The 27,737-nt window shown below is 49.2% G+C and overlaps 1 protein-coding gene and 1 long non-coding RNA gene across 3 annotated transcripts in view; one reads left to right on the plus strand and one right to left on the minus strand.

Moving 5' to 3' along the window:
• nhsl2 (NHS-like 2) overlaps positions 1-18,693 on the minus strand; it is a 461,184-nt gene extending 442,491 nt beyond the window's left edge. The window contains exon 1 of one of the 2 annotated variants that reach the window (XM_072505424.1): positions 18,117-18,693. In XM_072505424.1, the coding sequence (XP_072361525.1) occupies positions 18,117-18,396 (280 nt within the window). In that variant the 5' untranslated portion in view covers positions 18,397-18,693. The remainder of the gene's footprint in view (positions 1-18,116) is intronic. The other variant, XM_072505423.1, reaches the window with a different exon arrangement.
• A 514-nt stretch (positions 18,694-19,207) lies between these two features.
• LOC140422773 (uncharacterized) overlaps positions 19,208-27,737 on the plus strand; it is a 61,748-nt gene continuing 53,218 nt past the window's right edge. Inside the window, exons 1-2 of the long non-coding RNA XR_011947595.1 lie at positions 19,208-19,335; positions 24,160-24,220. This is a non-coding gene — a long non-coding RNA (uncharacterized lncRNA). The remainder of the gene's footprint in view (positions 19,336-24,159; positions 24,221-27,737) is intronic.

Below are 27,737 nucleotides of genomic sequence, written 5' to 3' on the forward strand. Positions count from 1 at the left end.
CGAGTTTAGTCTCATATTCTATATTTTTCCCTTTTTATCAAGCTTTGGTCACTTGGCAATAAATAAATCAATAAATCAATCAATAATTCATACACAATTAGTGTATGAAACACTCCCAATTCTCAACTTTACTACTATTATTCACAACGTTTATAAGACTCTTTTAAAAATTTGATTCTGCTTTAACTTCCCCAGCAAACCACGGATGGGTTGTTCCTCTCTGAGTTTCTGTTTTTTAATGAAATGCATTCTTATTCAATGTTTTGATTCATTTGTTTAAACGTTTCCCATTGTTTATTTAGCGACATAACTTTAGCCTATTCATCCAATCAACCTTAGCCAGCCCTCCTCTCATTTAAATTTCAGATTTTTGTTTTGGATTCAGGTGCTCCAGTTTTCTCCCACAGTCCAAAGATGTGCAGGTTAAGTGGATTGGCCATGCTAAATTGTCCTTAGTGTCCAAAAAAGGTTAGGTGGGGTTACTGGGTTATGGGATATGGTGGACGTGTAGGCTTAAGTAGGGTGCTCTTTCCAAGGGCCGGCACCGACCTAATGGGCCGAATGGCCTCCTTCTGCAGTGTACATTCTATGAATCTATGATTCTATGAGGTATACCACTCTTTGAGTGTCACAAGTAGGCTTACATTAATACTGCAATGAAGTTACGTGAAAATCCCCTAGTCGCCACACTCTGGCACCTATTCGGTTACTGTGGTACCCTCAATAACGACGGTTAGAGTGTAAACAGTAAAGAAGGCTTTAATAAACTAAGAAGTAGACTGGTGCCGAGACATGTGCTAACAGCTACGCCGCCCACAAGGCGGCCCCTTATATACTGCTCCCAGATGGGCGGAGCCAGAGGCGGAGTTCCCCAGGGTTCCAAGCCCGGTCTTAAAGGGCTTACATGATAACAAGGGTATAGTGTTACAGTAACTGTTCATCACAGTTACACTGAGGGAGAATTCAGAATTTCCAATTCACCTGACAAGCACGTCTTTCGGGACTTGTGGGAGGAAACCGGAGCACCCGGAGGAAACCCACGCAGATATGGGGAGACCGTGCAGACACTGCACAGGCAGTGACCCAAGCCTGGAATCAAACCCGGGTCCCTGGCGCTGTGAAGCAACAGTGCTAACCAGTGTGCTACCGTGCTGCAAAAATACCAAGAATAGCTTCATCCCTAGTTGTTCCAAAATGCATCCTTCAAGGAAGTTATTGCTAAAGAATTTTACAAACTTATCTTCCAAATGATCTTAGCCATTTTATTTGTCCCTTTTACATGAAGATTAAAGTCCTACGTGACTATTACATTGTTCTTGTTACTTGACCCAATGGCATAATTGCAGTAGAACGGCCTATAAATTACTCCCACCAGCTTTTTCTCACTTTGGTGTGAGACATCCTGGGGTTGTGAAAACAACAATATAAATAAATACAAGTTCTTGCTTCTCTTTTCTATTGAGTCACAAACACACACTTCAGAAAGGTTTACTGGATATTGACACTGAAATCAACATGCAGTTTATTAACAATCACCCTTGTTAAAATTGGCTAACACATCAAGTTTGCGGTAACTGAACCTGGGCACTTTGTCCACTAAATCCACAGTGGTTTTCAGTCCACTGGACCTTATTGCATCTTTATATTGCTAGTGAGTGGCTAACACACTGCAATGAAAAGGAGGTGAATTTGACATAGACCCAGAATCTCCAGCAGGTCGGTTTTCCCCTCCCAGAGTTTGCTTAAAAGTATAACGGTTGGAATAAAATAAACAGGCGCTGGTTTGTATTTGAAGCTGTGTGGAGATCATCACATTTCTCCCCTGCGTGCACTGCTCTTGAGTAAGTTGTGATTATGCTTACTGGCAATGGTCCTGAGAAAATGGACTGACTATATCAATCCATGTCGTTGAGAACTCCAGGATTGAGTGCAATCAATACCTAAGTATGCAAGACCTGAGTAAGAACCAAACAATTGTCTTGAATTATCTTGAAAGACAATTAAGTAAACTCAAAATTTCATGACTCTCTCTAACGTATGATAAACTCCTGACCCAGCGATAAGAAAGAGTTTGTAACAGTATTGATGGGAAATTCCTGTTGCAGTGGTGATGCCAAAAATATTGTCAGAATGATTATGGGCACGATTCTCCGGAAAGATTTCTACGTGTGATAGTGAGCGGAAACTGCCGCGAGCTTCCCGGCGCTTGGCCGGTGAGGCTGACAACACTACTCAACGTTAATAGGTCCACTTAACGAGGCTCATGGGCCAGACGATTCGCCTGGACCCTGCTCACCAGCCCCCACCCCGCAACAAGGTCGAACAGCACTTAAACAATACTTGCACAGCCAACCCCACTCAACTCGTAGCCATGGCGCCGTGAACATCGGCCCTGTTTGGAGGCATGGACCAGGGGAGGCTCCCAGATGTGGTGGAGGCCAGGAGGGATGGCCTGGAGAATGAGCCACAGGGCAGCCAGTGTCACCTGGGACAAAGTGGTAGCGGCCGTCAGCTCAGGCAACGTGACCACGAGGACTGGCCTCCAGTGCCGCAAGAAAGTCAATGACCTACACTGAGCAGGATGAATGATTTGACACCCTCCCACAAAAGCCCCCAACCCCAACACCCACCCAACCCCCTCTCTCTTCACCAAAACTCTCCCATTATCCCAACGCTCCCTTCACATTGCACTTGTGGCTAATGATGCCCTCCCTGTGTCTCCACAGGAGATGTTCTCCCATAATTGTCCCGGAGAAGGCCCAGACCGGAGGAGAGTTGCCACACATAAGAATCCTCATGACCTTCAATGAACAGGTGCTGGAGGTTATGGGGTTTGCCGAGGACAGAGCGATCACTAAAGCGGAGGTCGGCTCATGCAGCAGAGGTGAGAATCCACTGGGCCCCACCCGAGGTGACTATCACACGTGAGTTGTTATTGCCATATAGACTGACCCATCCCTCCCACTGATCACATGTTCATTCCACCGCTGTTTCACCAGCCGGCGATGCTGGCCCATCCGTGGTAGCCCCCTCCCATGCCTCCCATGAGACCACCTTGGAGGAAAGCTCCGGGAATGCCACAGTCGATGCGTCACAGCTATCATCCCCAGCCTCCACCAGCACAGATACACACACCTCGGTGGGCAACGCTAATGGACAGGCTTCTGGGGCACAATCTGGTGAGCACCACACTGTCGCTGATGCACATCAGGTGGAGGCAGTTACGCCCAGATGAGACAGCAATTGGGTCCCAGCCAGATGTGAGCCTCTTGGACAGATTTACCCGGAACTGATGGAGACGTTAGGGAGCAGCCGAGACATCCAGAGGGAGATGTCAGCGACACTCCAGCAAGTCCATAATCGATTTGAAGACTCCCAGATATTATGAATGCAGGAGATGTCACCAGCAATGCCTGGCACCGAGGCCAACACTGCTAGGGTGGTGACCACAGTGGAGAGCCTGGGGCACGACATCAGCAGCATGAGTAAAGGTGTCCAATGCACAGTCAGTGACGGTCGTGGCTAAGGACCTCGGTAGATTCCCCATCTCGATGGTGGATGAGACCCAGTACCAGGCTGTCCTTGATGAGGTTCTGCGGGACATGTCCTGCTCTCAGATGGCCATGACCGAGGCGCTGCAGATCATATCCCAGTCACTGAAGATCATCACCATGGGTACCGAAATGATGATGCAGAAGTTGGGGAGCCGCAAGGACTGGAAGAGCCAGATGATGCAGGGCTCAATCTAGCTGCCCCTCTATCCCGAGGGGAACCCCAGGGCCCTACGTGCACTGAACAGGAGGAGGGAGCGCTGAGTATAAACCCGGACCCATCCTATGGAGTGGCGACAGTGGCCACGAGCTCCCCCAAGTTCCACCCCTCTGATGAGGCCGCGTCTCGTAGCCAGCACCCGGAAAAGGGCGGCATGGCTGTGCATGTGCTGCCATCAGGAAGCACATTAGGAGTAGAGGCAGCCTGCTGCTTACTGCGCTCTGTAGTCTTCGATGCTGGCGGGCGTCCTCTGGGGGCTTTGGAGGCAGAGGGCCCTGGACACCTCATTGGTGGCACATGCCTCGCCGTGCCACCCTGTTCCACCCGCTGGCCTCGAGACACGCCGTTGTTAGGAGGGGGACTTGGGAGAGCTGGGAACTGCTGCGTTTCCCTATAGGGAGGATCCGGGTCGGCCTCCGGCACCCCCTCCTCCTGGTCAGTGCCTGTAGAGCACTGGCGGTCGCCTTGGGATGGTGGGGTGGCTGGAGTGAGCTCCAGAGGCCCCTGCATCATCTGGCTCTCCAGCTCTGGCGGCTCATCGTGTCTGCACCATTGTGTCGGCGCCCTCAGCGATGCCCCTCTTGACGGGACCAGGTTCCGCAGTACCTCATCAATGTCCACCTGCGTCTGGGGCACGGTCTTCAGTGACTGGGACTTGCTCTGGACTGCCTGGGCAGTGTCCACCTGAGACTGGGACATGCTTCGCAGTGACTGGGCAAGGTCCACCTGCATCAGGGATACGTCAGCGATTGGTCATGTTGTCGAAGCGCACAGCCATGGCCGTCACTGACTGAACAAAGCCTTTGACACCACCACTCATGGTTCTGACATCGTGCTGCAGGTTTTCCACTGCGATCGCCACCTGAGCAGCGTTGGCCTCGGTGCCATGCACTGCTGGCACCATCTCCTGCACCGAAAGCATTTGGGGCCCCTCCAATCAGCTGGAGTGTTGCTAACAGCCACCCCTGAATCTCATGGCCATACCCTAGTGCCTGCATCATCTCCGGGATAACCTTGTCCAGAGGCTCGTCATCTGACTGGGATCCCTATGGGTCCTGGGATCCAGCAGACCTCCGACTGGATATTCCTGCCTCCCCACCTGATGTGCATCAGCAACTGTGTGGTGCTCACCAGATTGTGCCCCAGAAGCCTGTCCACAGATGTCGCCCACCAATGTGTGTGTCTCTGCGCTGGTGGAAGATGGGGATGTCAGCTGTGATGCCTTGATTGCGGCATCCTCCTACGAGTTCTCTTGGAAGATAACAGAGACGCCACCACAGATGGGCTGGCACCATCAGATGGAGATCCTGTGGGAGAATGGACATGTGGTCAGTGAGAGGGAAGGATCGTTATATCTGGCATGCAAAACTCACTTGAGACAAGTGAGACAAGGATGGAGGCCGGTGGATCGTCACCTCTACGGCGTAGGCCAAGCTCAACGTTGGTGACCGCTCTGTCCTCGGTCTCCTACACAACTTCCAATTTCCATTCCTCGTAAGGGGTGGGGGCTTTGATATCGGCAACCTCCGTCCTTCTGGGCCCCTTCCCACCTGTTATGGGCTAACTTATCCTGCGGGGACAAAGCAAGGGCAAGGGTGGGGTGTGTAGGTTGGTGCCACGGTGTGCTGGGGCACATGCGTGGTGTTGTGCCTGGGGAGGGGTGTGGTGCCAACCGCCGTGTTGTTGTGGGGGCGGGGCAGCTGGCAGTGGCAAGCAGGACCGGTGCCAGAGGGCCAATGCCAACTCACCCTTGCAGCCCGTTGGACCTCGTTGAGCTTCTTACGGCACTGGATGGCGGTCCTCCTGGCTACTCTCCCTGAGCTGATGGCCGCTGCCACTGCCTCCCAAGAAGCACTGGCTGACCTGTGGCTGACCCTCCAACCCCTACAGGGGAACAGGTTGTCCCATCTGGACTCCACTGCATCCAACAGTCTAACCAGGTTAGCACCTCTGAATCGTGGAGTGGGTGTGCATGCTGTCTGGTGTTTGCTCTGCGGGATTGGTTTAAAAACTGCTCCCCCTCGTTAGCGGTAACTTGCTGGGCGCGGTCCAGGTGTATCAGCAGGTGAGACAGTCATTCCGATCTGAAATCCTTGGGACATCATTCCCGGCCCTAATTGGCGTTGGATACCGGTGGCATTCTCGCCAGGTCGGCCATCGGGAAGCTCCCAACAATTCTCATTCGCTTAGTTAGATCGCCATGTCAACATCTAATAGATAAAAAAAAGGGATGAGGTCCAAAAAGCAGAATACAGGGAGCTAGGACGGAAGTTAAGAAATCGGACCTCGAAGGTAGTGATCTCAGGATTACTACCGGTGCCACCTGCGAGTCAGAGTAGAAATGACAGGATATATAGGATGAATACATGGCTGAAGGGATGGTGTCAGGGTAAGGGTTTCAGATTCCTGGGGCATTGGGACCAGTTCTGGGGGAGGTGGGACCTGTACAAACTGGACAGGTTACACCTGGGCAGGACTGGAACTGATGTCCTAGGGGGGCTATTTGCTAGAACGGTTGGGGAGTGTTTAAACTAATGTGGCAGGGGGATGGGAAATGGTGCAGGAAGTCGGAAGGTAGTGAAACAAGAGCAGGAACAAAAGGCAGTTAGGGGGAAAGTGTGAGGCAGAGAAGCCATAGTCAAAAATCAAAAAGGGCGACAGAACAAGGTACAGTGACTGAGGGGAGCTCAGTGAATAGGTCCAGTAATACTAAAAGGAATAAAACGGGAAGTAAAAACATTAATGGAAAGCAACGTGGCAGGTTGTTCCATGAAGATATGGGTTCAACGACAAGGAAAATTAGGAGAAACGTTAAGAGGAAAAATAACTTAGGAGAGGTTACTGATCAAGGTGTTAAGAGGTATAAAAGCCAACATAAGTGTACTTTACCTGAATGCTCATAGTATTCGGAATAAGGTAAATGAGTTGATGGCGCAAATCATCGTGAATGACTATGATTTAGTGGCCATTACTGAAACATGGTTAAAGGATGGTCACGACTGGGAGTTAAATATCCAAGGGTATCAAACTATTCGGAAGGACAGAGTGGATGGTAAGGGAGGTGGTATAGCTCTGTTATTTAAGGATGACATCTGGGCAATAGTAAGGGATGACATCGGTGCTATGGAGGATAAGATTGGAAATTGGGTGGAAATCAGGAATAGTAAGGTGAAAAAGTCACTGATAGGAGTAGTCCATAGGCCACCAAATAGCAACATTATGGTGGGGCAGGCAATAAACAAGAAATAAATGATGCATGATGAAATGGTACAGCAGTTATCATGGGGGATTTTAATCTACATGTCGATTGGTTTAACCAGGTCAGTCAAGGCAGACTTGAGGAGGAGTTTATCGAATGTATCCGCAATAGTTTCCTAGAACAGTATGTAATTTTAGAACATAGAACATACAGTGCAGAAGGAGGCCATTCGGCCCAACGAGTCTGCACCGACCCACTTAAGCCCTCACTTCCTCTCTATCCCCTTAACCCAATAACCCCTTCTAACCTTTTTTGGTCACTAAGGGGAATTTATCATGGCCAATCCCGCTAACCTGCACGTCTTTGGACTGTGGGAGGAAACCGGAGCACCCGGAGGAAACCCACGCAGATACGGGGAGAACGTGCAGACTCTGCACAGACAGTGACCCAGCAGGGAATCGAACCTACGAGGTTCCTCATAGTAATGGAACCTATGAGGAAACAAGCGGTCCTAGATCTAGTCCTGTGTAATGAGACAGGATTGATTAATGATCTCATAGTTAGGGATCCTCTCGGAAGGAGCGATCATAATATGGTGGAATTTAAAATACAGATGGAGGGTGAGAAGGTAAAATCAAACACTCGTGTTTTGTGCTTAAAGAAAGGAGATTACAATGGGATGAGAGAAGAGCTAGCTAAGGTAGACTGGGAGCAAAGACTTGATGGTGAAACAGTTGAGGAACAGTGGAGAACATTCCAAGCGATTTTTCATAGTGGTCAGCAAAGGTTTATACCAACAAAAAGGAAGGGCGGTAGAAAGAGGAAAAATCGACCATGAATATCTGAGGAAATAAGGGAGAGTATCAAATTGAAGGAAGAAGCATACAAAGTGGCAAATATTAGTGGGAGACTAGGGGACTGGGAAATTTTTAGGGGGCAACAGAAAGCTACTAAAAAAGCAATAAAGAAGAGTAAGATAGATTATGAGAGTAAACTTGCTCAGAATATAAAACAGACAGTAAAAGTTTCTACAAATATATAAAACAAAAAAAGAGTGGCTAAGGTAAATATTGGTCCTTTAGAGGATGAGAAAAGAGATTTAATAATGGGAGATGAGGAAATGGCTGAGGAACTGAACAGGTTTTTTGGGTCGGCCTTCACAGTGGAAGACACAAATAACATGCCAGTGACTGATGGAAATGAGGCTATGACAGGTGAGGACCTTGAGATGATTGTTATCACGAAGGAAGTAGTGATGGGCAAGCTAATGGGGCTAAAGGTAGACAAGTCTCCTGGCCCAGATGGAATGCATCCCAGAGTGCTAGAAGAGATGGCTAGGGAAATTGCAAATGCACTAGTGATAATTTACCAAAATTCACTAGACTCTGGCGATCCCTGCGGATTGGAAATATAGCAAACGTGACACCACTGTTTAAAAAAGGAGGTAGCCAGAAAGCGGATAATTATAGGCCAGTTAGCTTAACTTTGGTAGTAAGGAAGATGCTGGAATTAATCATCAAGGAAGAAATAGCGAGGCGTCTGGATGGAAATTGGCCCGTTGGGCAGACGCAGCATGGGTTCATAAAGGGCAGGTCATGCCTAACTAACTTAGTGGAATTTTTTGAGGGCATTACCATTGCGGTAGATAACGGGGAGCCAATGGATGTGGTATATCTGGATTTCCAGAAAGCTTTTGACAAGGTGCCACACAAAAGATTGCTGCATAAGATAAAGATGCATGGCATTAAGGGTAAAGTAGTAGCATGGATAGAGGATTGGTTAATTAATAGAAAGCAAAGAGTGGGTATTAATTGGTGTTTCTCTGGTTGGCAATCAGTAGCTAGTGGTGTCCCTCAGGATTCATTGTTGGGCCCACAATTGTTCACAATTTCCATAGATGATTTGGAGTTGGGGACCAAGTGCAATGTGCCCAAGTTTGTAGACGACACTAAGATGAATGGTAAAGCAAAAAGTGCAGAGGATACTGGAAATCTACAGAGGGATTTGGATAGGTTAAGTGAATGGACTAGGGTCTGGCAGATGGAATACAATGTTGACAAATGTGAGGTTATCCATTTTGGTAGGAATAATAGCAAAAGGGATTATTATTTAAATGATAAAATATTAAAACATGCTGCTGTGCAGAGAGACCTGGGTGTGCTAATGCATGAGTCGCAAAAAGTTGGTTTACAGGTGCAACAGGTGATTAAGAAGGCAAATGGAATTTTGTCCTTCATTGCTAGAGGGATGGAGTTTAAGACTAGGGAGGTTATGCTGCAATTGTATAAGGTGTTAGTGAGGCCACACCTGGAGTATTGTGTTCTGTTTTGGTCTCCTTACTTGAGAAAGGACGTACTGGCACTGGAGGGTGTGCAGAGGAGATTCACTAGGTTAATCCCAGAGCTGAAGGGGTTGGGTTACAAGGAGAGGTTGAGTAGACTGGGACTGTATTCGTTGGAATTTAGAAGGATGCAGGGGGATCTTATGGAAACGTATAAAATTATGAAGGGAATAGGTAAGATAGATGCGGACAGGTTGTTTCCACTGGCGGGTGAAAGCAGAACTCGGGGCATAGCCTCAAAATAAGGGGAAGTAGATTTAGGACTGAGTTTAGGAGGAACTTCTTCACCCAAACGGTTGTGAATCTCTGGAATTCCTTGCCCAGTGAAGCAGTTGAGGCTCCTTCATTAAATGTTTTTAAGATAAAGATAGATAGGTTTTTGAAGAATAAAGGGATTAAGGATTATGGTGTTCGGGTCGGAAAGTGGAGCTGAAACCAAAAAAGATTAGCCATGATCTCATTGAATGGTGGAGCAGGCTCGAGGGGCCAGGTGGCCTACTCCTGCTCCTAGTTCTTATGTTCTAATGATAGATTTGATAAGCAATTGAAGGCAGAGGGATAAAGTGATAAGGGAGAAGGAAAAATATTTTGAATAAAAACTGCTGCTCATGTCCTTGATATACACCAACATAGGCTGATTAAACCAATTAACTATTTTCACGGTGTAATTCCATGTAATTCAATGTTTCAAATTTGCAACATTTGCACTCTTTCCTTTCCTTTCATATTACTATTTACAATTTGATAGATATGATTAGGTTTGGCTGCTTCCTCTGGAAGTCAGCCTGTTGGGGAGAGGATTAGAGGCACTTCCCTGTCTTAGCAACCCTGCGTGTGCTTGTTGAGGCTGCTGACATCTGGCACAGTGGATCCCTGATCAAGTCCCACTTGAGGAGGAAACAGGTGTGTATCAACTGCATACATTGAGAACACAGACAATACTATCTGTTTATTTTGTTTCGAACTGGCAATGCAGCTGTTGCGGCTGCTTGCTGTATCTCAATAGCTGAAGGTTTCCAATCCTATTATTCATCTCAATCAACAGATCTCTGCTTGACTGGTCCACATTGATCAACAGTGTGGAGGAGGATGGAGGATTGGCAGCTTGGCAGAAATACAACCAAAAGAGCAAACCCATATGAATGACTTTTTTTTAATAAACGTTTTATTGAGGGTTTTTTGGTATTGTAACAACACAATAAACAATGTACATGAAACTATAAACATAGTGCAAAAGCCATCTCTCTTCCTTACGGGTCCCACCTTTATTAACCCCCTACTCGAAGCTAAACTAACCCCTCCCTTCTGCTGACGATTAATTTTCCGCGAAGAAGTTGATGAATGGTTGCCACCTCCGGGCGAACCCTAACAGTGACCCTCTCAAGGCGAACTGGATTTTCTCCAAACAGAGAAAGCTAGCCATGTCCGATAGCCAGGTCTGCGACTTCGGGGGCTTTGAGTCCCTCCATGTTAATAGTATCCGTCTCCAGGCTACCAGGGAAGCAAAGGCTAGAACATCTGCCTCTTTCTCCTCCTGGATTCCCGGGTCTTCCGACACCCCGAAAATCGCCACCTCTGGACTCAGTGCCAGCCTTGTTTTTAACACCGTAGACATGACATATGCAAACCCCTGCCAAAATCCCCTAAGCTTCGGATATGTCCAGAACATGTGGACATGGTTCGCTGGTCTTCCCGCACATTTTCCACACCTGTCTTCCACCCCAAAGAATCTGATCATCCGGGCCACTGTCATGTGAGCCTGATGATAGACCTTAAATTGTATCAGGATGAGCCTGGCACATGTTGCGGACGCGTTGACTCTACTCAACACGTCCGCCCTTAGACCATCCTCTATCTCTCCTCCCAGCTCCTCCTCCTACTTGCGCTTCAGCTCCTCGGTCTGCATCTCCTCTGACCCCATAAGTTCCTTGTAAATGTCAGAGACGCTCCCTTCTCATACCCACCCTCTGGAAACTACTCTGTCCTGAATCCCCCTTAGCGGTAGGAGCGGGAAGGTTGACACCTGTTTCCGAAGGAAGTCCCGGCACCTTCAGATACCTGAATTTGTTTCCCCTCGCCAACCCAAACTTCACCTCCAGCGCCCTCATACTCTGAAAGCTCCCCTCAATAAACATGTCCCCCATCCTCTAAATCCCTGCTCTCCGCCATATCCGGAACTCCCCATCCATACTTCCCGGGGCAAACCGGTGATTATTACAGATTGGAGACCAGACCGATACTCCCTCTGCTCCCACATGTCTCCTCCATTGCCCCCAGACTCTCGGGGCCGCCACCACCACGGGGCTGGTGGAGTACCGTGCCGGCGGGAACGGCAGAGGCACAGTTACCAACGTACAGACTGGTGCCCTTGCATGAAGCCGCCTCCATACGCTCCCACGCCTCCCCCTCCCCACCACCCACTTCCTGATCATGGCTACATTCGCCGCCCAGTAATAGTTACTAAAATTTGGCAGCGCCAGCCTGCCCTCTCGCCGACCGCTCAAGCATTACCTTCCTTACTCGCGGGGTCTTGCCCGCCCAAACGAAGCCAGTGATCACTTTGTTGACCTGTTTAAAAAAGGACCACGAAATAAAGGTGGGGAGACACTGAAATACAAACAGGCATCTCGGGAGGACCGTCATCTTCACCGTCTGCACCCTCCCAGCCAGTGACAACGGAAGCGCGTCCCACCTCTGAAAATCATCCTTTATTTGGTCTACTAGCCGGGCCAGATTTAATTTATGCAGCCGGTCCCATTCCCGCACCACTTGAATGCCGAGGTACCTAAAGCTTCCCCCTACTAATGTAAACGGCAGCTCCCCCAATCGCCTCTCCTGTCCCCTCGCCTGGACCGCAAACATCTCACTTTTTCCCATATTTAGCTTGTACCCCAAAAACCGGCTATATTCTCCTGGAATCCTCATGATTTCTTCCATCCCCTCTGTTGGGTCCAATACATACAGAAGCAGGTCGTCTGCATAGAGTGATACTTTGTGCACCCCCCCCCCCCCCCCCCACCCCCCGACCAGCTCCTTGAGGCTCTCAGAGCAATTGCCAACGGCTCTATAGCTAGCGCGAACAACAGTGGGGAGAGGGGGCAGCCCTGTCTCGTCCCCCGGTGTTGTCCTATTCATCCGTACGTTTGCCACAGGAGCCTGATACAGCAACCTGACCCAGTCAATAAAGCCCCTCCCAAATCCGAACAGTCCCAGTACCTCCCACAGATAATCCCATTCTATCCGATCAAAATCTTTTCTGCATCCATTGCGATCACTACCTCCACCTCCCTACATGATCACGTTTAACAACCTTCTTACATTGGCCACCAACTGCCTACCCTTAACAAACCCCGTCTGGTGCTCCCCAATAACGTCCGGAACACAATCCTCAATCCTGGAGGACAAAATTTTGGCCAGCAATTTGGCATCCACATTCAACAGGGATATCGGCCTGTCAGACCCACACAGCTCCGGGTTCTTGTCCCGCTTCAGAATCAGCAAAATCGTGGCCTATGACATCGTCGGGGGCAGCACCCCTCTTACCCTTGCCTCATTGAATATCCTCATCAACACCGGCCCCAATATCCCAGAGAACTTTTTATAAAACTCCACTGGGTACTCGTCCGGCCCCGGGGCTTTACCCGACTGCATGGCCTTCAGACCCTCCACTATCTCTTCCAACCCAATCGGGGCCCCCAGCCCTTCTGCCAGCTCCCCGTCCACCTTTGGGAAATTCAGCCCCTCCAAGAAGTGCCTCATCCCCTCCGGCCCCGTAGGGGGTTCCGACCTGTACAGCCTACTGTAGAAATCCCTAAATGCCTTATTCACCCCTGCTGAATCTCCCACCAGGTTCCCGTCTCTGTCATTTACTTTCCCTATCTCCCTGGTTGCCTCCCTCTTTCTAAGCTGCTGTGCAAGCATTCTGCTGGCCTTCTCTCCATGCTCGTAGATCACCCCCTCGCCTTTCTCAGCTGCTCCACCACCCTCCCTGTGGTTAACAAGCCGAACTCCACCTGCAGCCTCCATCGTTCCCTTAAAAGCCCTGCCTCTGGGGTCTCCGCATACCTCCTATCGATCTGTAGTATCTCCTTTACCAGTCGGTCCGTCTCTGCCCTGTCCACCTTCTCCCTATGAGCCCGTATCGAGATCAGCTCCCCTCTGACCACCGCCTTCAGTGCTTCCCAGACCACCGTTGCTGAAATTTCCCCCGTGTCTTTGACCTGCAGGTAGCTCTGAATACATTTCCTCAGCCGCTCGCACACCCCTTCGTCAGCCAAAAGTCCCACATCTAACCTCCAGTGCGGGTGCTGGTTACTGTCTTTACTAACCTGCAGTTCAACCCAGTGCGGAGCATGGTCTGAGATTGTGATCGGCGAGTACCCAGTGTCCACCACACCTGCCAGTAAGGCCCTGCTCAAAATAAAGAAATCAATCCGGGAGTACACTTTATGCACGTGTGAGTAGAAGGAGAACTCCTTCACCCTCGGCTGCCCAAATCTCCATGGATCCAACCCCCCCCCCCCCTCCCCCCCCCCCCCCCATCTGCTCCATGAACGCTTTTAGTTCCTTTTCGATCCAAACCAGGGTCAATAACTGTATTGAACTCCCCTCCCATGACCAACCTGTGCGAGTTCAGGTCCGGTATCTTCCCCAGCATCCTCTTTCTAAACTCCACATCATCCCAATTTGGCGCATATACATTTACTAATACCACCTGCAGTTTCCCGCTGACCATAATGTACTGACCTCCCACGTCCGAGACTATTCTACCCGCTTCAAACACCACTCGCTTATTGATCAGGATCGCGACCCCTCTAGTCTTCGAGTCTAGTCCCGAGTGAAAGACCTGACTGACCCAGCCTTTCCTCAATCTAATCTGGTCAATTACTCTAAGATGCGTCTCCTGCAACATTACCACGTCAGCCTTCAGTCCCCTAAAATGCGTGAACACACGTGCCCTCTTGACCGGCCCATTTAATCCTCGAACATTCCAGGTGATCAACCTAGTTGGGGGGCTCATTGCCCCCCCCGCCCCTTCGCCGATCAGCCAGCCCCTTTTTTGGGCCTGCCTCCAACCCATGCTCTGCGCCTCCACCGGTCCACCCTCAGGCAGCCTCCGCCCCCAACCTCCTCTCTGTCCCTTAGCCTAAGTCCCTCCCTCGTCAGCAGAACATTTATCCCCCCTCCCCCCCAGTAACAACCCTCTGTAACCCAACCCCTTTAATAAACCGAACATATGCACACCTCCCACTGTGCTTCCGTGAGCTAGCCTGCCCAGCTAGCTTGGTGGCCCCCATCACTGGCGCCGGATAGTCTCCCACCTATTGTTCCCTCCCCACCCCACTCCCGCGCATACAAAATGTGGTGAATGTATTCACCATAATGCATGCATGATATCATAACCTGTGACCTATGACCTGGAAGTCGTGATATGAACTGCTTCCAGGTACTGTACTGTAACCCCGGTATGGCTCCGCCTCTGGCTCCGCCCACACTGGGGCATATATAGGCCGGCCTTTTGAGGGCGGCATTCATCTATACTACTGACTCTGGCTAGGCAAATTCATGGCTAATAAAGGCTTATGTTCACTCGCTCTCGCTGCCTCTCTGTGGATTGAAGGTACATGCATACTCCAACATCAAACAATCCCCACACAAGTGCCCGACAGAAAAACACCAAGATCTAAACAAGCACACCTCCATCCCCCAACAGTGTAAATGAAAACCTTAACTCACTCAGCTCTACCGCTGGTCCCAAATCAATTCAAAAGGCATTACAAACAGCTTCCACAAAACGAAAAACAAGGAACGTTTTTTTTGAAAAATAGAACAGAAAAACAAAAAAAAACATAAGAAGAACGTTGCAGCAAAGTTCAAAAGTTCTCAGTCCACCATCAGTCCTTTCCTTTTCGCGAAGTCCAGCACGTCCTCAGGCGACTCAAAATAAAAGTGCTGTTCCTCGTGTGTGACCCAGAGACGGGCCGGATACAACAGTCCGAACTTCACCTTTTTCTTAAAAAGGATTGACCTAATCTGGTTGAAGCCTGCTCTTCTCCTGGCCACCTCCACACTCAGGTCTTGGTAAACCCACAGGATACTGTTGTCCCACTTACAGCTCCTTGTCTGCTTGGCCCACTGTAGAATACGCTCCTTATCCAAGTACCTGTGGAATCTCACCACCATTGCCCTCGGGGGGCCTCCCACTCGCGGCTTCTTCGCGAGTGCTCTGTGAGCCCTGTCCACCTCCAAGGGTCGGGAGAATGTCCCCTCCCCCATCAGCTTCTCAAACATACCCGCTATGTATGCCCCAGTGTCCGCTCCTTCGGACCCCTCCGGGAGCCCAACGATTCTCAGGTTCTGCTGGTGGGACCTATTCTCTAGACCCCCCCACCTTCTCCAGGAGCCTTTTCTGCTGGTCGCTCAGCATCCCCACCTCCAACTCCACCGCAGTTTAATGTTCATCCTGCTCAGCCAGCGCCTTCTCTACTTTCTGGATCGCCTCATCATGGGCGTCCAATCTAAGCTCCAGCCGCTCAATTGACTCTTTTATCGGGTCCAAGCAGTCCCGTTTCTGCTTAGCAAAGCCTTCCTGAATAACTTGCATCAGCTGCTCCCTTGACCGCTGGGTCGACAAACCAGAGGTCGGGTCCTCCGCCATGCTGTCTCCTGCTGCAGCTTCAGCCCAAGCCTTCTCTGTCTTTCTGTTTCTGCCTTTACGAGCAGTTCTAGTCCTTCTCTCCATGCACCGATGTGGGAATTCAGTACACAATTGCCCCTGTCTTCAGTTTTACAATTCAAGTCTGGTAAAAAATCGGGGGAAAAGGTCCAAAGGACCGACCAGAGTGGGAGCCACCAAATGTGCGACTTACTCCTTCATAGCCGCCACCGGAAGTCCCATATGAATGACTTTTAAGAAACTATAATAACTCACATTCATACAGTTGCTTCAGCCTTCAATATCATCAAAAGTCTCAAGGTGTTTTGTAGAAACAGACACCAAGCCAAAGTACTTTAACTAAAAAGCTTGATCAAATTGGTCGATTTTATGAAGTGTCTGAAAGGTGAGAGAGTGAAGAGTTTTCTGGAGGAAATTGCAGAGTTTAGGACCTGGGTGACCAATGGTGGGGCAAATGAAATGGTGGAAGAGGCCAGAATTGGAGGAACACAAGAGTTCTTTAAGCATTCTAGACAGGGATCACTATGAGCTAGGTGCATTCACACCCGTGCAGCAAGCATGAGGGTACGGCACAGGAGTCTCACCAGCTGTTCCCTTAAAGTTACCACATGTGCACAGTCACATTAAAGAACTTGAAGGCACTCCACATTGAGCTAAACATATCACATACAAAGTAGAATGTTTAGACAAATCATTGATTGTTGAACTGAAGGGGGTTACCGTGGTATGGAAAGGCCAGGAAGACTTTTGAACACAAAGATGAAAGTATGAAACTCAAGCATGAGTGAATCAGCAGCCAATGTAGTTAGCCAACACAGGGGTGATGGGTCAACAGGAGTCAAAGCTAATTAGACATGAACAGCAGAGTTCTGAGTGAGCTTGTGTTAGAGGCCAGCCAAAACACCATAAAAATAGTCAAATCTGGAGATATCCAGAGCATGGATGATGATATCAACAGGAAATGGGCCGAGGCAGGGACGAGCAATATTACAGAGGTGGAAAACAGCTGTCTTTGTGATTAAGAGAATATGGGGGAGGGAAATGCTGCTCAGAAGCCCAACTAAATAGAAAACATGAAAATCACAGATCGCCAGCTCCCTGGTGAAAGTAAAATTTCACTTATCAAGGCTTCCAGAATTGAAATGAACTACATATTCTACAATGTACCCTTTTACCAATTTTATACAGGGACAAATATCAAATAATAGTGTCACTGCATGAAGAGGAATTAACTTAATTCCCATCTAGTCCATAAATGAGTGATTTAGAAACGGATAAGACACATTTCTGCCCTCCAACTGACCTTCCTACACACCTTAAGGTGCTGACTCGAAAGTGCTTCCTTAGACATGAGTTACCCCTCAATACATTTCCTAAGCAGTTATCCTTCGTGTATGAAGTTGGATCTCGATCTTGAACTCACCTGGCGTGCACGCTTTCAACTGCAGACACTGGGTAGTAACCAGAGCAGAAAGCCGGGCTGTTTCCCCCCTCCCATTATCCAGGGGACACTGAAGCCATTTATCACTTTCTCATCACCACGCCGGCTGAGAACAGTTCACCAGTGGAGAACAACCAGCCATCGAAGCTGTCAACTTCCTGCTCGACCTGAACCAGTTACCTGTGAGACAGCGCTGTGCTGGCCTGACAACTTTGAAACTTCACTTTCGGCACTTCGCCCGGAATGATTCAAATGGATGGCAATTCCTACCCAAGGATTCCAGCTGATCATTCATTTAGGAAGAGAGCTACCCAACAATCATGTATTCCCTGGCATAGTCCAACAAGGCACTTCATTCACACATCAATCCAACCTAATTAATGCATTGCCTCCCAAGCATGTCACTGTGATTCCTTCAACAACTCTTATCGGTGCTGGGCTCCCATTAAACATTTACAGAGAGCCGGCAGACAAAGCACTCAAGTATCTGCGGGGTAATGTTAAATCGGATTCAAATGCCCCACTACCTGGGCACAATAACAAATGCTGATGGCACTGACACACATGGAGCTCACACCTCCGCAAAAACAAAAACAAAAGTTTGACAAATGATTTTTCATGTGAGACGTTGCCCCACCCCTTCTCTATCGGCGAAGAAACTGGACAGAAGTTGCTCCTTGGTACTCACAGGGTGCAGCAGGTCTCAGAGCCAGGGCTGACACGTATCTGTGCAAACCGATGATCCTGACCTCCAGCAGCAGCGCCCGGTGGCTGATACAGCCGATCTCCAGCTCGATCTCCTCCAGCACACTCACCGCCGCTCTCGCCAGATCCGAGAGCTGCCTCAGGACACTTCCCAAAGTCAGGCTGGACACATCGATCAGATTCTCCAAGGCTGACAGCCTTCTCCCTTCGGCGTGAAGGCGGCAAACGTGCACAGGGCGCACCGCCCTCTTGCAAAAAGGCATCTTAAAATATGTATTCAAAAAAAATAAAATCTAATCAACAAGTAGCGACCAACGGCCGTCGGGGCAAAAGACAAGCCTGAGCCGCGAATGGGATCGCTCTTTGCTTTCTGACAGATCTTGCTGCAGCCTCGAGAGAGCGCTGTTTGCCCGGGAGAGGAGGGGTCTGCGCTGAACCAGCTGGGGCTGGTCCCCACCCCACCAGCAACTCAAATCCAGCAAACAGGCTCTCTCTGTAACCGAGATGCTGCGAGCTTTCCTCTCCTTTCCGCATTGTCCAGCATTATGCCTGTAATGTTGCTGTGGAATGTGCTGCACAATGGGAATGAGGCGGCGAATGTGACATTTCCTTACGAGCGAGGCTTTGGAGTTGGCTCCGCACAATCTTGTAAAATTCCCCGTGTCACGTCCCTCCCCTCGGCACAGCAGGAGTTTCCACAAAAACAACGTGAGCGGGCACTCTTCATCCATCTCAACATTCTGCCCATCTAAACAAAAACCGTCTTCCCCCCGCAGCGTGCAGTTTCAAGTGGAATCAACTTTAGTTATTCCCCCAAAAATGTGTTTGACAGAACTTTTTTTGTTGTTGCTATTTTGTAACACAGCCCATGCCCAGTCACGTGTGTTATTCGTCTGGTAATCGCTTCCTCCTGGACCATCCTGTCATAATATACACCAGTATATCATGGTGCAGACACACACTGATGGACACACAGTGGGACCAATCAACATACACAACACTGCAGCCAATCACCAGTGAGAGCACACGCACTATAAAGACAGGGGGCATCAGAGTTCCCGCTCATTTGAGTAGCAGCTAGCTAGGAGCACAGAGATCACAGCCTGCAACACAGACATTCACCATGTGCTGAGTGCATCAACTGGTTAGGACAAGGCAAAGGTCTTTAGTTAAAGCTGGTATCGTATTTACCCACAGTTCAAGTATGTTTAAATAGTTAACCTTTTAATAAAATAGTGTTGCACTACTTCAAGTGGTGGTAACTTGTATGTGATCCAGAACACCCAACACATCAGGGGCGTCATTCTCCGACCCCCCGCCGGGTTGGAGAATCGCCGGGGGCTGCCGTGAATCCCGCCCCCGCCGGTTGCCGAAGTCTCCGGTACCGGATATTCGGCGGGGCGGGAATCACGCCGATAAATTGCCTGTCCCGCCGGCGAGGATTAAACCACCTTTTGAACGGCGGGACAAGGCGGTGTGGGCGGGCTCCGGGGTCCTGGGGGGGGCGCGGGGCGATCTGACCCCGGGGGGTGCCCCCACGGTGGCCTGGCCCGCGATCAGGGCCCACCGATCCGCGGGCGGGCCTGTGCCGTGGGGGCACTCTTTCCTTTCCGCCTCCGCCACGGTCTCCACCATGGCGGAGGCGGAAGAGACTCCCTCCACTGTGCATGCGCGGGAAACTGTCAGCGGCCGCTGACGCTCCCGCGCATGCGCCGCCCCGATATGTCATTTCCGCGCCAGCTGGCGGGGCAACAAAGGCCGTTTCCGCCAGCTGGCGGGGCGGAAATCCCTCCGGCGTCGGCCTAGCCCCTCAATGTTGGGGCTCGGCCCCCAAAGATGCGGAGCATTCCGCACCTTTGGGGCGGCGCGATGCCCGTCTGATTGGCGCCGTTTTGGGCGCCAGTCGGCGGACATCGCGCCGTTTGGGGAGAAGTTCACCCCAGATCCTTCTTACATTGAATATATAAACAGTTAGGTTGTTTTCCTGTAAATGCCTAACCATGAAAAGTGACATGGCATGGAACAAAGTTATGTATTAAATCCACACATTTTTATGTTCAGACTTTGTGCCATAATTTCATAACAAAACAACAAAAAATTGTAAATTTAGGGCAAATCAATACTTTTCGTTCCCTCCACCCCCCAAAAAAATCCTCTCTGCTGAAGGCTGTTTTTCTCACAGAACATGTATAAATATGTCTATAATTATGAGGATCATAATAGAGTAGACAGGGGGGAACTTTTCCCCGTGGTGGAGGGGGTCAATGTCCAGGGGGTATCGATTAAAGGTAAGGGGCAGGAGGTTTAGAGGGGATGTGAGGAAAAACATTTTTATCAAGGTGGTGGGAGTTTGGAAATCACTGCCTGAAAGGGTGATGGAGGCAGAGACCCTCATAACATTTAAGAAGTATTTAGATGTGCACTTGCGATCCTAGGGCACATAAGGCTATGGTCTAAACACTGGAAAATGGAATTAGAATAGTTAGGTGGTTGTTTTTGACCGGCGCAGACGGGATGGGCCGAAGGGCCTTTTCTGTGCTGTATGACTCGATGACTCTAATGTCAAGTTGGGCGGCACTGTACATAATGCAGGTGGGAGCAGCAAGTTGGAAAGAGACCCCCCCCCATTGTTAGGTTCAATAAGTGGGCAAAACAGTGTCAGATTGAGTTCAATTTGGGGAAGTGTGAGGTGCACTGTGGACTAAAGAAAGACAGATTAGAGTATTTTCTAAATGAGACGAAGCTTGGAACTGTGATGAACAAGGCGATGTCGGGGTCTGAGTAGAGATATTACAAAAAGCTATAAAAGCTAGTAAGTACAAGAAGATTAAAAAGGCTAATGGAACATTGATCTGTTTGTCAAGGGGATATGAAGTAGCTACTATTTGGACTTCACACCACACCTGAGGGATGTGGGGCGGGGGGGATATATTAATTAACCTTTGAGGGACATATTGCAGATTTACCAGGATGCTACTAGAGACAAATGGATTTACGTTATGGGGGCTAGGATCGAGTATGACAAAAAGGATTACTGAATTGAAATGTTTCAAGGAGTTGATAGAGTATATATGGAAAGAAGCAATTTCCTCTGCTGTGGAAGTCCAAAGCAAGGGTAGATCACCTTAAAGTTGAAGTGCAGTGATGTGAGGAAACACCTCTCCACACAATAATGGTGATGGAAATCTGGAACTCCTCCACCCCAGAAATGCAATTGAATCTGAGCTAATTGAAAGTTTCCAAACTGATAGATTTTTGTGAGACAAGCACATTTAGGATGATGGACACATGGTGGGTAAATGGAGCTAAGATATAGGTCAGACTACTCTCATTGAGTAGAAGAATAGGCTTGACAGGCTTGAACCACCTGCTCCTATATTCCTCTGGTACTTACCCTCTCGATGAGAAGCAGCGTCATGGCCTTCTTTAAGACTGAGCTTTGGCTATGGTTATTCGACTGTGAGAGCAACAACGATACATTAATACTGTCCTCATTGAATCTCAATTATATGTTTGTTTTACAACCGGAGTGACACGATAGTGATCGTGACTATGAATTATGCCTAACAATTTTCTCTCTCGCCCACGGAGACGGAAGCTAATTTGTAGCAGTCCCAATGGAGGTCAGCGAATTTAGCACAGACCAGGAACTTAATTAAGGATCTTTCTTATCTAGGTGCTTAACTGTACATTATACATGCACTTACCTGTTGAACAGAAGAGGAGTATTCCTCATCAGTGATTGTATAAGAAGCAAAATACTTCTCAAGAGTTGGATTTTAATTAGCTACATGAACACAATGTGCTCCAGTGCTTCCTAATATTTACCTTGTTTGCTCTTGCTGGAGAATGAGAGGGAGAGGAAGAGATTACCACAGGACACTTTTTTCTCTTCACGCAGCACAAGAATATGGTGTGGATGAATGTTCTTGTTGCAATATAAGGTAGAAGAGGCTAGGTTTTTTTTCCATCTGTTAAAATGGGTTGATAGAAATCCCAGCAACTTTTGTTAGATTTTTTGACAAGAGCTTCCACCCTACCAAATTCGCCAACCCTGGTGCAGATGAGGAAAATCTACTCAATTTACCCGATAGAGGGATTTCAGTCCTGCTTTGAATGCTGGGATAGCTAACCTCCATCATCACCCCTCTCCAGGAAGATTAAAAACACTCCCAAAGCTAGTGGGTTGAGAAGAAAGTGTAGTAGAAAAATAAGCAAGCCAGAAAAAGACAAGAAAGACTAGGTATAAAATGTATAAGAAAACAGTAGAGATGTGGATATATTAATGTTGCTGGAATGCCCCCTGCAGCCCATGTGATAGATACAACATGCCGCTTTTAGACATGTTTGCTTTAGGCATCAGCCAGCTCTTCAAGGCTATGGCTTATGCCAAAAAACAAATCACACAGCTAGCATCTGTTCAATATTGACAGCTCTGATTCTCAGTGTGTCACTGATCTCTTACTGTTTCTTTTGCTGCTCTATCTGAGCCATCATGTTATTTCACAACGCTACCCTGCTTCACTGACTCAATCGAAAGCATTTTTATAAATTATTCATTTACTTGGGGTTAAAGTTCTAGCAACTGTTTAATGTGAGCTAAAAATTAAAAGAGCATTGTCTCCATGGCCAAAATGTTGGGAAACTTTGATGTAGAAAGAAAAAATAAACAATTCATCACAATACCATTATATTCAAGTAAGCAGAGAACACATTTCATGCAATTTAAGTCATTGTGTTGTTTTCACAAGTGGAAAGGAATTACAAATACGTTTCATGTGAAGCTGGCACCTCATTAATGTGGATAGTCATTTAAATACATTTAAAATAAAATGCAATGTTCATTTCAACAATTCCATATCAGGCAAGTTCTCAATCACACATGTACAGGCAAAGGAATGTGTGGATGGGAGGCGAAAGCTGTCCTCATTGGGGGGGGGGGGGGGGGTAGAGGGGGAGGGGGGTAGATAAAATCAGACTCCAGGGGCGAAATTCTCCCCCAACGGCGGGATGCCCGCCGACTGGCGCCAAAGCCGGCGCCAATCAGACGGGCATAGCGCCGGCAAAAAGGTGCGGAAGTCTCCGCATCTTTGGCGGCCTAGCCCCAACATTGAGGGGCTAGGCCGACGCCGGAGGGATTTCCGCCCCGCCAGCTGGCGGAAATGGCGTTTGTTGTCCCGCCAGCTGGCGCGGAAATGCGGCGCATGCGCGGGAGCGTCAGCGGCCGCTGTCAGTTTCCCAGCGCACGCGCGGGAGCGTCAGCGGCCGCTGTCAGTTTCCCACGCATGTGCAGTGGGGAGAGTCTCTTCCACCTCCGCCATGGTGGAGGCCGTAGCGGAGGCGGAAGGGAAAGAGTGCCCCCACGGCACAGGCCCGCCCGCGGATCGGTGGGCCCCGATCGCGGGCCAGGCCACCGTGGGGGCACCTCCCGGGGTCAGATCGCCCCGCGACCCCCCCCAGGACCCCGGAGTCCGCCCACGCCGCCTGGTCCCGCCGGTAAATACCAGGTTTGATTTACGTCGGCGGGACAGGCAATTCCTGGGCGGGACTTCGGCCCATCCGGGCTGGAGAATCCAGGGGGGGGTCCCGCCAACCGGCGCGGCCGGATTCCCGCCCCCGCCCAATCTCCGGGAGCGGAGACTTCGGCGGGGGCGGGTGCGGGATTCACGGCGGCCAACGGCCGTTCTCCGACCCGGCGGGGGGTCGGAGAATGACGCCCCAGGTCTCACGAAAATACTTTCACCCATATCCTCTGCACCTAAGTGTGTAGACATGCTAAAATAATTCACCAATCTGTAGCTTCACTGCAATCTGTAGCAATCTGCAGGGGCTGGTTTAGCACAGGGCTAAAGAGCTGGCTTTTAAAAGCAGACTAACGCAGGCCAGCAGCACGGTTCAATTCTGGTACCAGCCTCCCCGAACAGGCGCCGGAATGTGGAGACTAGGGGCTTTTCACAGTAACTTCATTTGAAGGCTACTTGTGACAATAAGCGATTTTCATTTCATTTCATTTTTCATTTCTTTAGACAAATCTGGATGAAGCCCCAGGTCTGTATTGGTGAATACAATCAAGCTTGAAAGAAGCAGGTAAGTAAACCAGCGAGTAGTGGTGAGGTAACATTAAGTTTGCATTGTAGGGGAACTTGCGGTGGTGGCCATGGTTTGACTGGTTGCACACAGGGGAGCTCCTGAGTGGAGGTGTTGGTTTGGGAGCTTTCTGTCCATTTGATGGGTGATTTTTGGTGACAAATTGTGAGGAGAGAAGAGGGTGGTGGATTCCCCCCATTGTGGAATGAAGACAGGGCACCAGACCAGGGAAAAGTCGGTGAAAGCCCTAGTTCAGGGGCCTGGTGGCACAGCAGTATTGGGAAAGATGGCGGAGGGGGATGGGTCAACATCGATGGCCACATTGCCAATGGAGCAGCCTGTGAGCTTCATAAAACAAGAATTTCAACAACAGCGTAAGGAGATGCATGGAGATTGGTCGAGGGGTGCAGTAGCACCTCTTTATGGGACTTGGATCAAGTGGAGAAGCGTCTTGGGCACAGGGTGCGACAATAAAAGAAGTGGAGAAGACGGTTTCAGACCAGAGTGACTGAATTGTATCACTGGAGGCAGAGATATCAATGTCTGGGAACATGTACAAGGTACTGCGGGTGAGGGTAGATAACCAGGAAAACCAGAATTTGCGTATCGTAGGTCTGCCGGAGGGAGCGGAGGGAACAAGTGCCACCAGCCATGTTACAAAGATGATTGAGAAGCTGGTGGATGAAAAGGTATTTGAGAAGGCCCCTGAAGTGGATCGGAGAGAATTATGGACCTGTTGGGGAAATTCGGGGCCTTCTCTGGGTACAAATTGAATGCAGAAAAGAGTGAGGTCGTCCCGGTGAATTATTTGGGAAGGAGCATGAATCTTGGTGCTTTGCCATTTAGGGTTGCTAAGGTTAGGTTCCGGTATTTGGGGATTCAGGTTGCACATGATTGGGAAAAGATACACAAATGGAACTTAATGGGACTGGTGGATGGGGTTAAGGGGGAGTTGAAGAAATGGGATGCCTTGTTGTTGTCATTGGCAGGGACGGTATAGACTATAGGGATGAACATGTTGCCTACGTTCTTGTTTATCTTCCAGTCTCAATTTTTCTCCCCAAGGCCTTTTTCCGGAGGTTGGATGAACTGCTCTGCAAGTTTGTTTGGGCAGGCAAGACACCGAGGGTCAGTCGGGCCCTTTTGCAAAGTAAGAGGCGAGTGGGGGGGTTTGGCGCTCCCAAAGCTGCTGCACTGTTACTCGGCAGCCGATGGGCAGAAGGTGAGACAATGGTGGACAGAGGGGGGAGTCGCAATGGTTGCGTGTGGAGCAGGACTCCTCTGAGAGGTGGAGTTTAAGGGCTATAGTAACGGCCCCACTTGCGTTTGCCCCGGGGAAATACACTAATAGCCTGGTGGTGGTGTCATCGAGAGAGATCTGGAGTCAGCCATGGAAGCACTTTAGCTGGGGCAGGCGTCAGTACTGGCCCCGATGTACAGGAATCATAGGTTTGTGTCTGGATGGATGGATGCGATGTTTGAAAGATGGCGGAGGGCAAGGGTAGGGCGAGTACAGGACCTATTTCTGGAGGAACAGTTTACAGATTTGGCGAAGCTTCAAGAGAAATTTGAGTTACCAAAAGGGAGTGAGTTCAGGCACCTCTCGGTGCGGGACTATATGAGATAGGAGCTGCCCGCTTTCCCCTAACTACTGTAGGATACCTTCCTGGAAAAGCTGCTAGCTATGGAGGAGTGGGGTGAAAGGAACAAACATCAAAAATCGCCACCAAGGGGCACAGCGTTACTTCGAACTCCACTGTCTCCAACAGAGTCTTGAACACCGCTTCCTAAAAGCGCTCCAGATTAAGGGCAGGTGAGAGGGAGAGCTAGTGACTGAGCTAGTGTGGGGATAAGGAGTGAGGTATTGTGTCGGGTCAATTTAACTTCCTCGTGTGCGAAGATGAGCCTCATTCAATTCAAGGTCGTGCTCAGGGAACACATGACACGGACCTGGCTGAGAGGGTTTTTCACTGGGGTAGATGATCTTTGTGAGAAGTGTGGGCAGGGACCAGCGAACCAAGCCCATATGTTCTAGGGGTGTTCGAAACTGGAGAGCTTTTAGGAAGCGGTGTTCAAGACTCTGTTGGAGACAGTGGAGTTTGAAGAAACGCTGTGCCCCTTGGTGCCGATTTTTGATGTTTCGGAGCTGCTGGGGCTACAGGAGTGGATGAGGGGGCGATGTGGTGGCCTTAGCCTCCCTGATTGCTCAGCGGACGATTTTGCTAAACTGGTGGTTGGCAACGCTGGCGGCATGGCAGGGGTAAGTATACAAATTTCTGAGCCTGGAAAAGATCAAGTTCGCCCTAAGAGGGTCAGAGGAAGGGTTTTAAGCGGCGGCATCCATTTCTATCCATGATCTGTTTGTTGCCGGGGGGCGGGAGTGGTGTGGGATGGGGGGAAGGAGAGGGGGTGGGGTGGTTTGGGGATATCAGGGAGAAATGTTACAAATTATGCATGACTATTGTGGTTGCGGCGGTGGTTTTTGTAACCTAACCTTGTTCGAGTTTGGAATAAAACGTATATATTTTTTTAAAGTGGGCATTGTAGAAGTGTGCAAGTGTGGAGATTTTAGATGAAAGGAACTGCTGATGGAAATAAGGAGTCTTTTGGTTTTGCAATCATGGAAACTGATTGGCATTAAATTGGGCTCGCTTGTGCCTGCTTTTGGGCCCCATCGGTGAGCTTAGAGCTCTGAAATGGCATCCAAGGAATCTGCATACCCAAGTGGGGAGAAGCACATAGGGCATCATATTGATAAAGGCATTAGCTTGTGCAGAGTGAAGTCCGCTGGAAGTATGCAGAGCAGGCAGACCAAGACATTCGATGATTTGATGCCAATGGTGTTATTTTAGAGTTCTTCTGGCTGTTGCTATAAGTGTTTGCTGCTTACTCTTTGTAAAAGCCTCCAGAGCATTGTGTGGCATGTACTAACTTTAAGGCTTCTGAACATTATTGATTGCTCCCAGACATGGGTGCATGGACAGCCACTGTCTTTGGAATAGAGCATCACTTTGAGACTGAACAGAAGTCACACAAAGCTGGAAATACTTCTGGAAGAGGGAGGATGGACGGCAGGGCTCACAGCAGGAGTCCATACTCGCCCAGGATGGTTAGGATGCAATCCTCCTGATCAGACATCAGTAATGAAAAATGTATTCATTGCAGATGTACTCACTGAAACCTGCCACCTGCTGCAGACACAACTGCAACTTCAAAGCAGGGCAAGGATTGCATTGTAAATGGCTGTGAGCATTACCACGGTGGTAGACGTTAATGCATCTGCCTCCTTTGAATCTGGAGCTCAAATTATTTGCAACATCTTGCAGTTTGCCAGAGAGAATTGGCAGAAAAAGCATGTTGCTACAACAAGATTTCAGGCTTCCCCACAACTCAAGGTGCCATTGACTGCACACACATTGTTTAAAGGGCTACAGGTCAACTCAGCTGTATATTGGACCTGAAAGAAATTCAACTCCAGCAACGTCCACCAGCTGTGAATTCAAATGAGGAGATGCAG

Source organism: Scyliorhinus torazame, chromosome 5 (assembly GCF_047496885.1).
Source record: "Scyliorhinus torazame isolate Kashiwa2021f chromosome 5, sScyTor2.1, whole genome shotgun sequence".
NCBI lineage: Eukaryota > Metazoa > Chordata > Chondrichthyes > Carcharhiniformes > Scyliorhinidae > Scyliorhinus > Scyliorhinus torazame.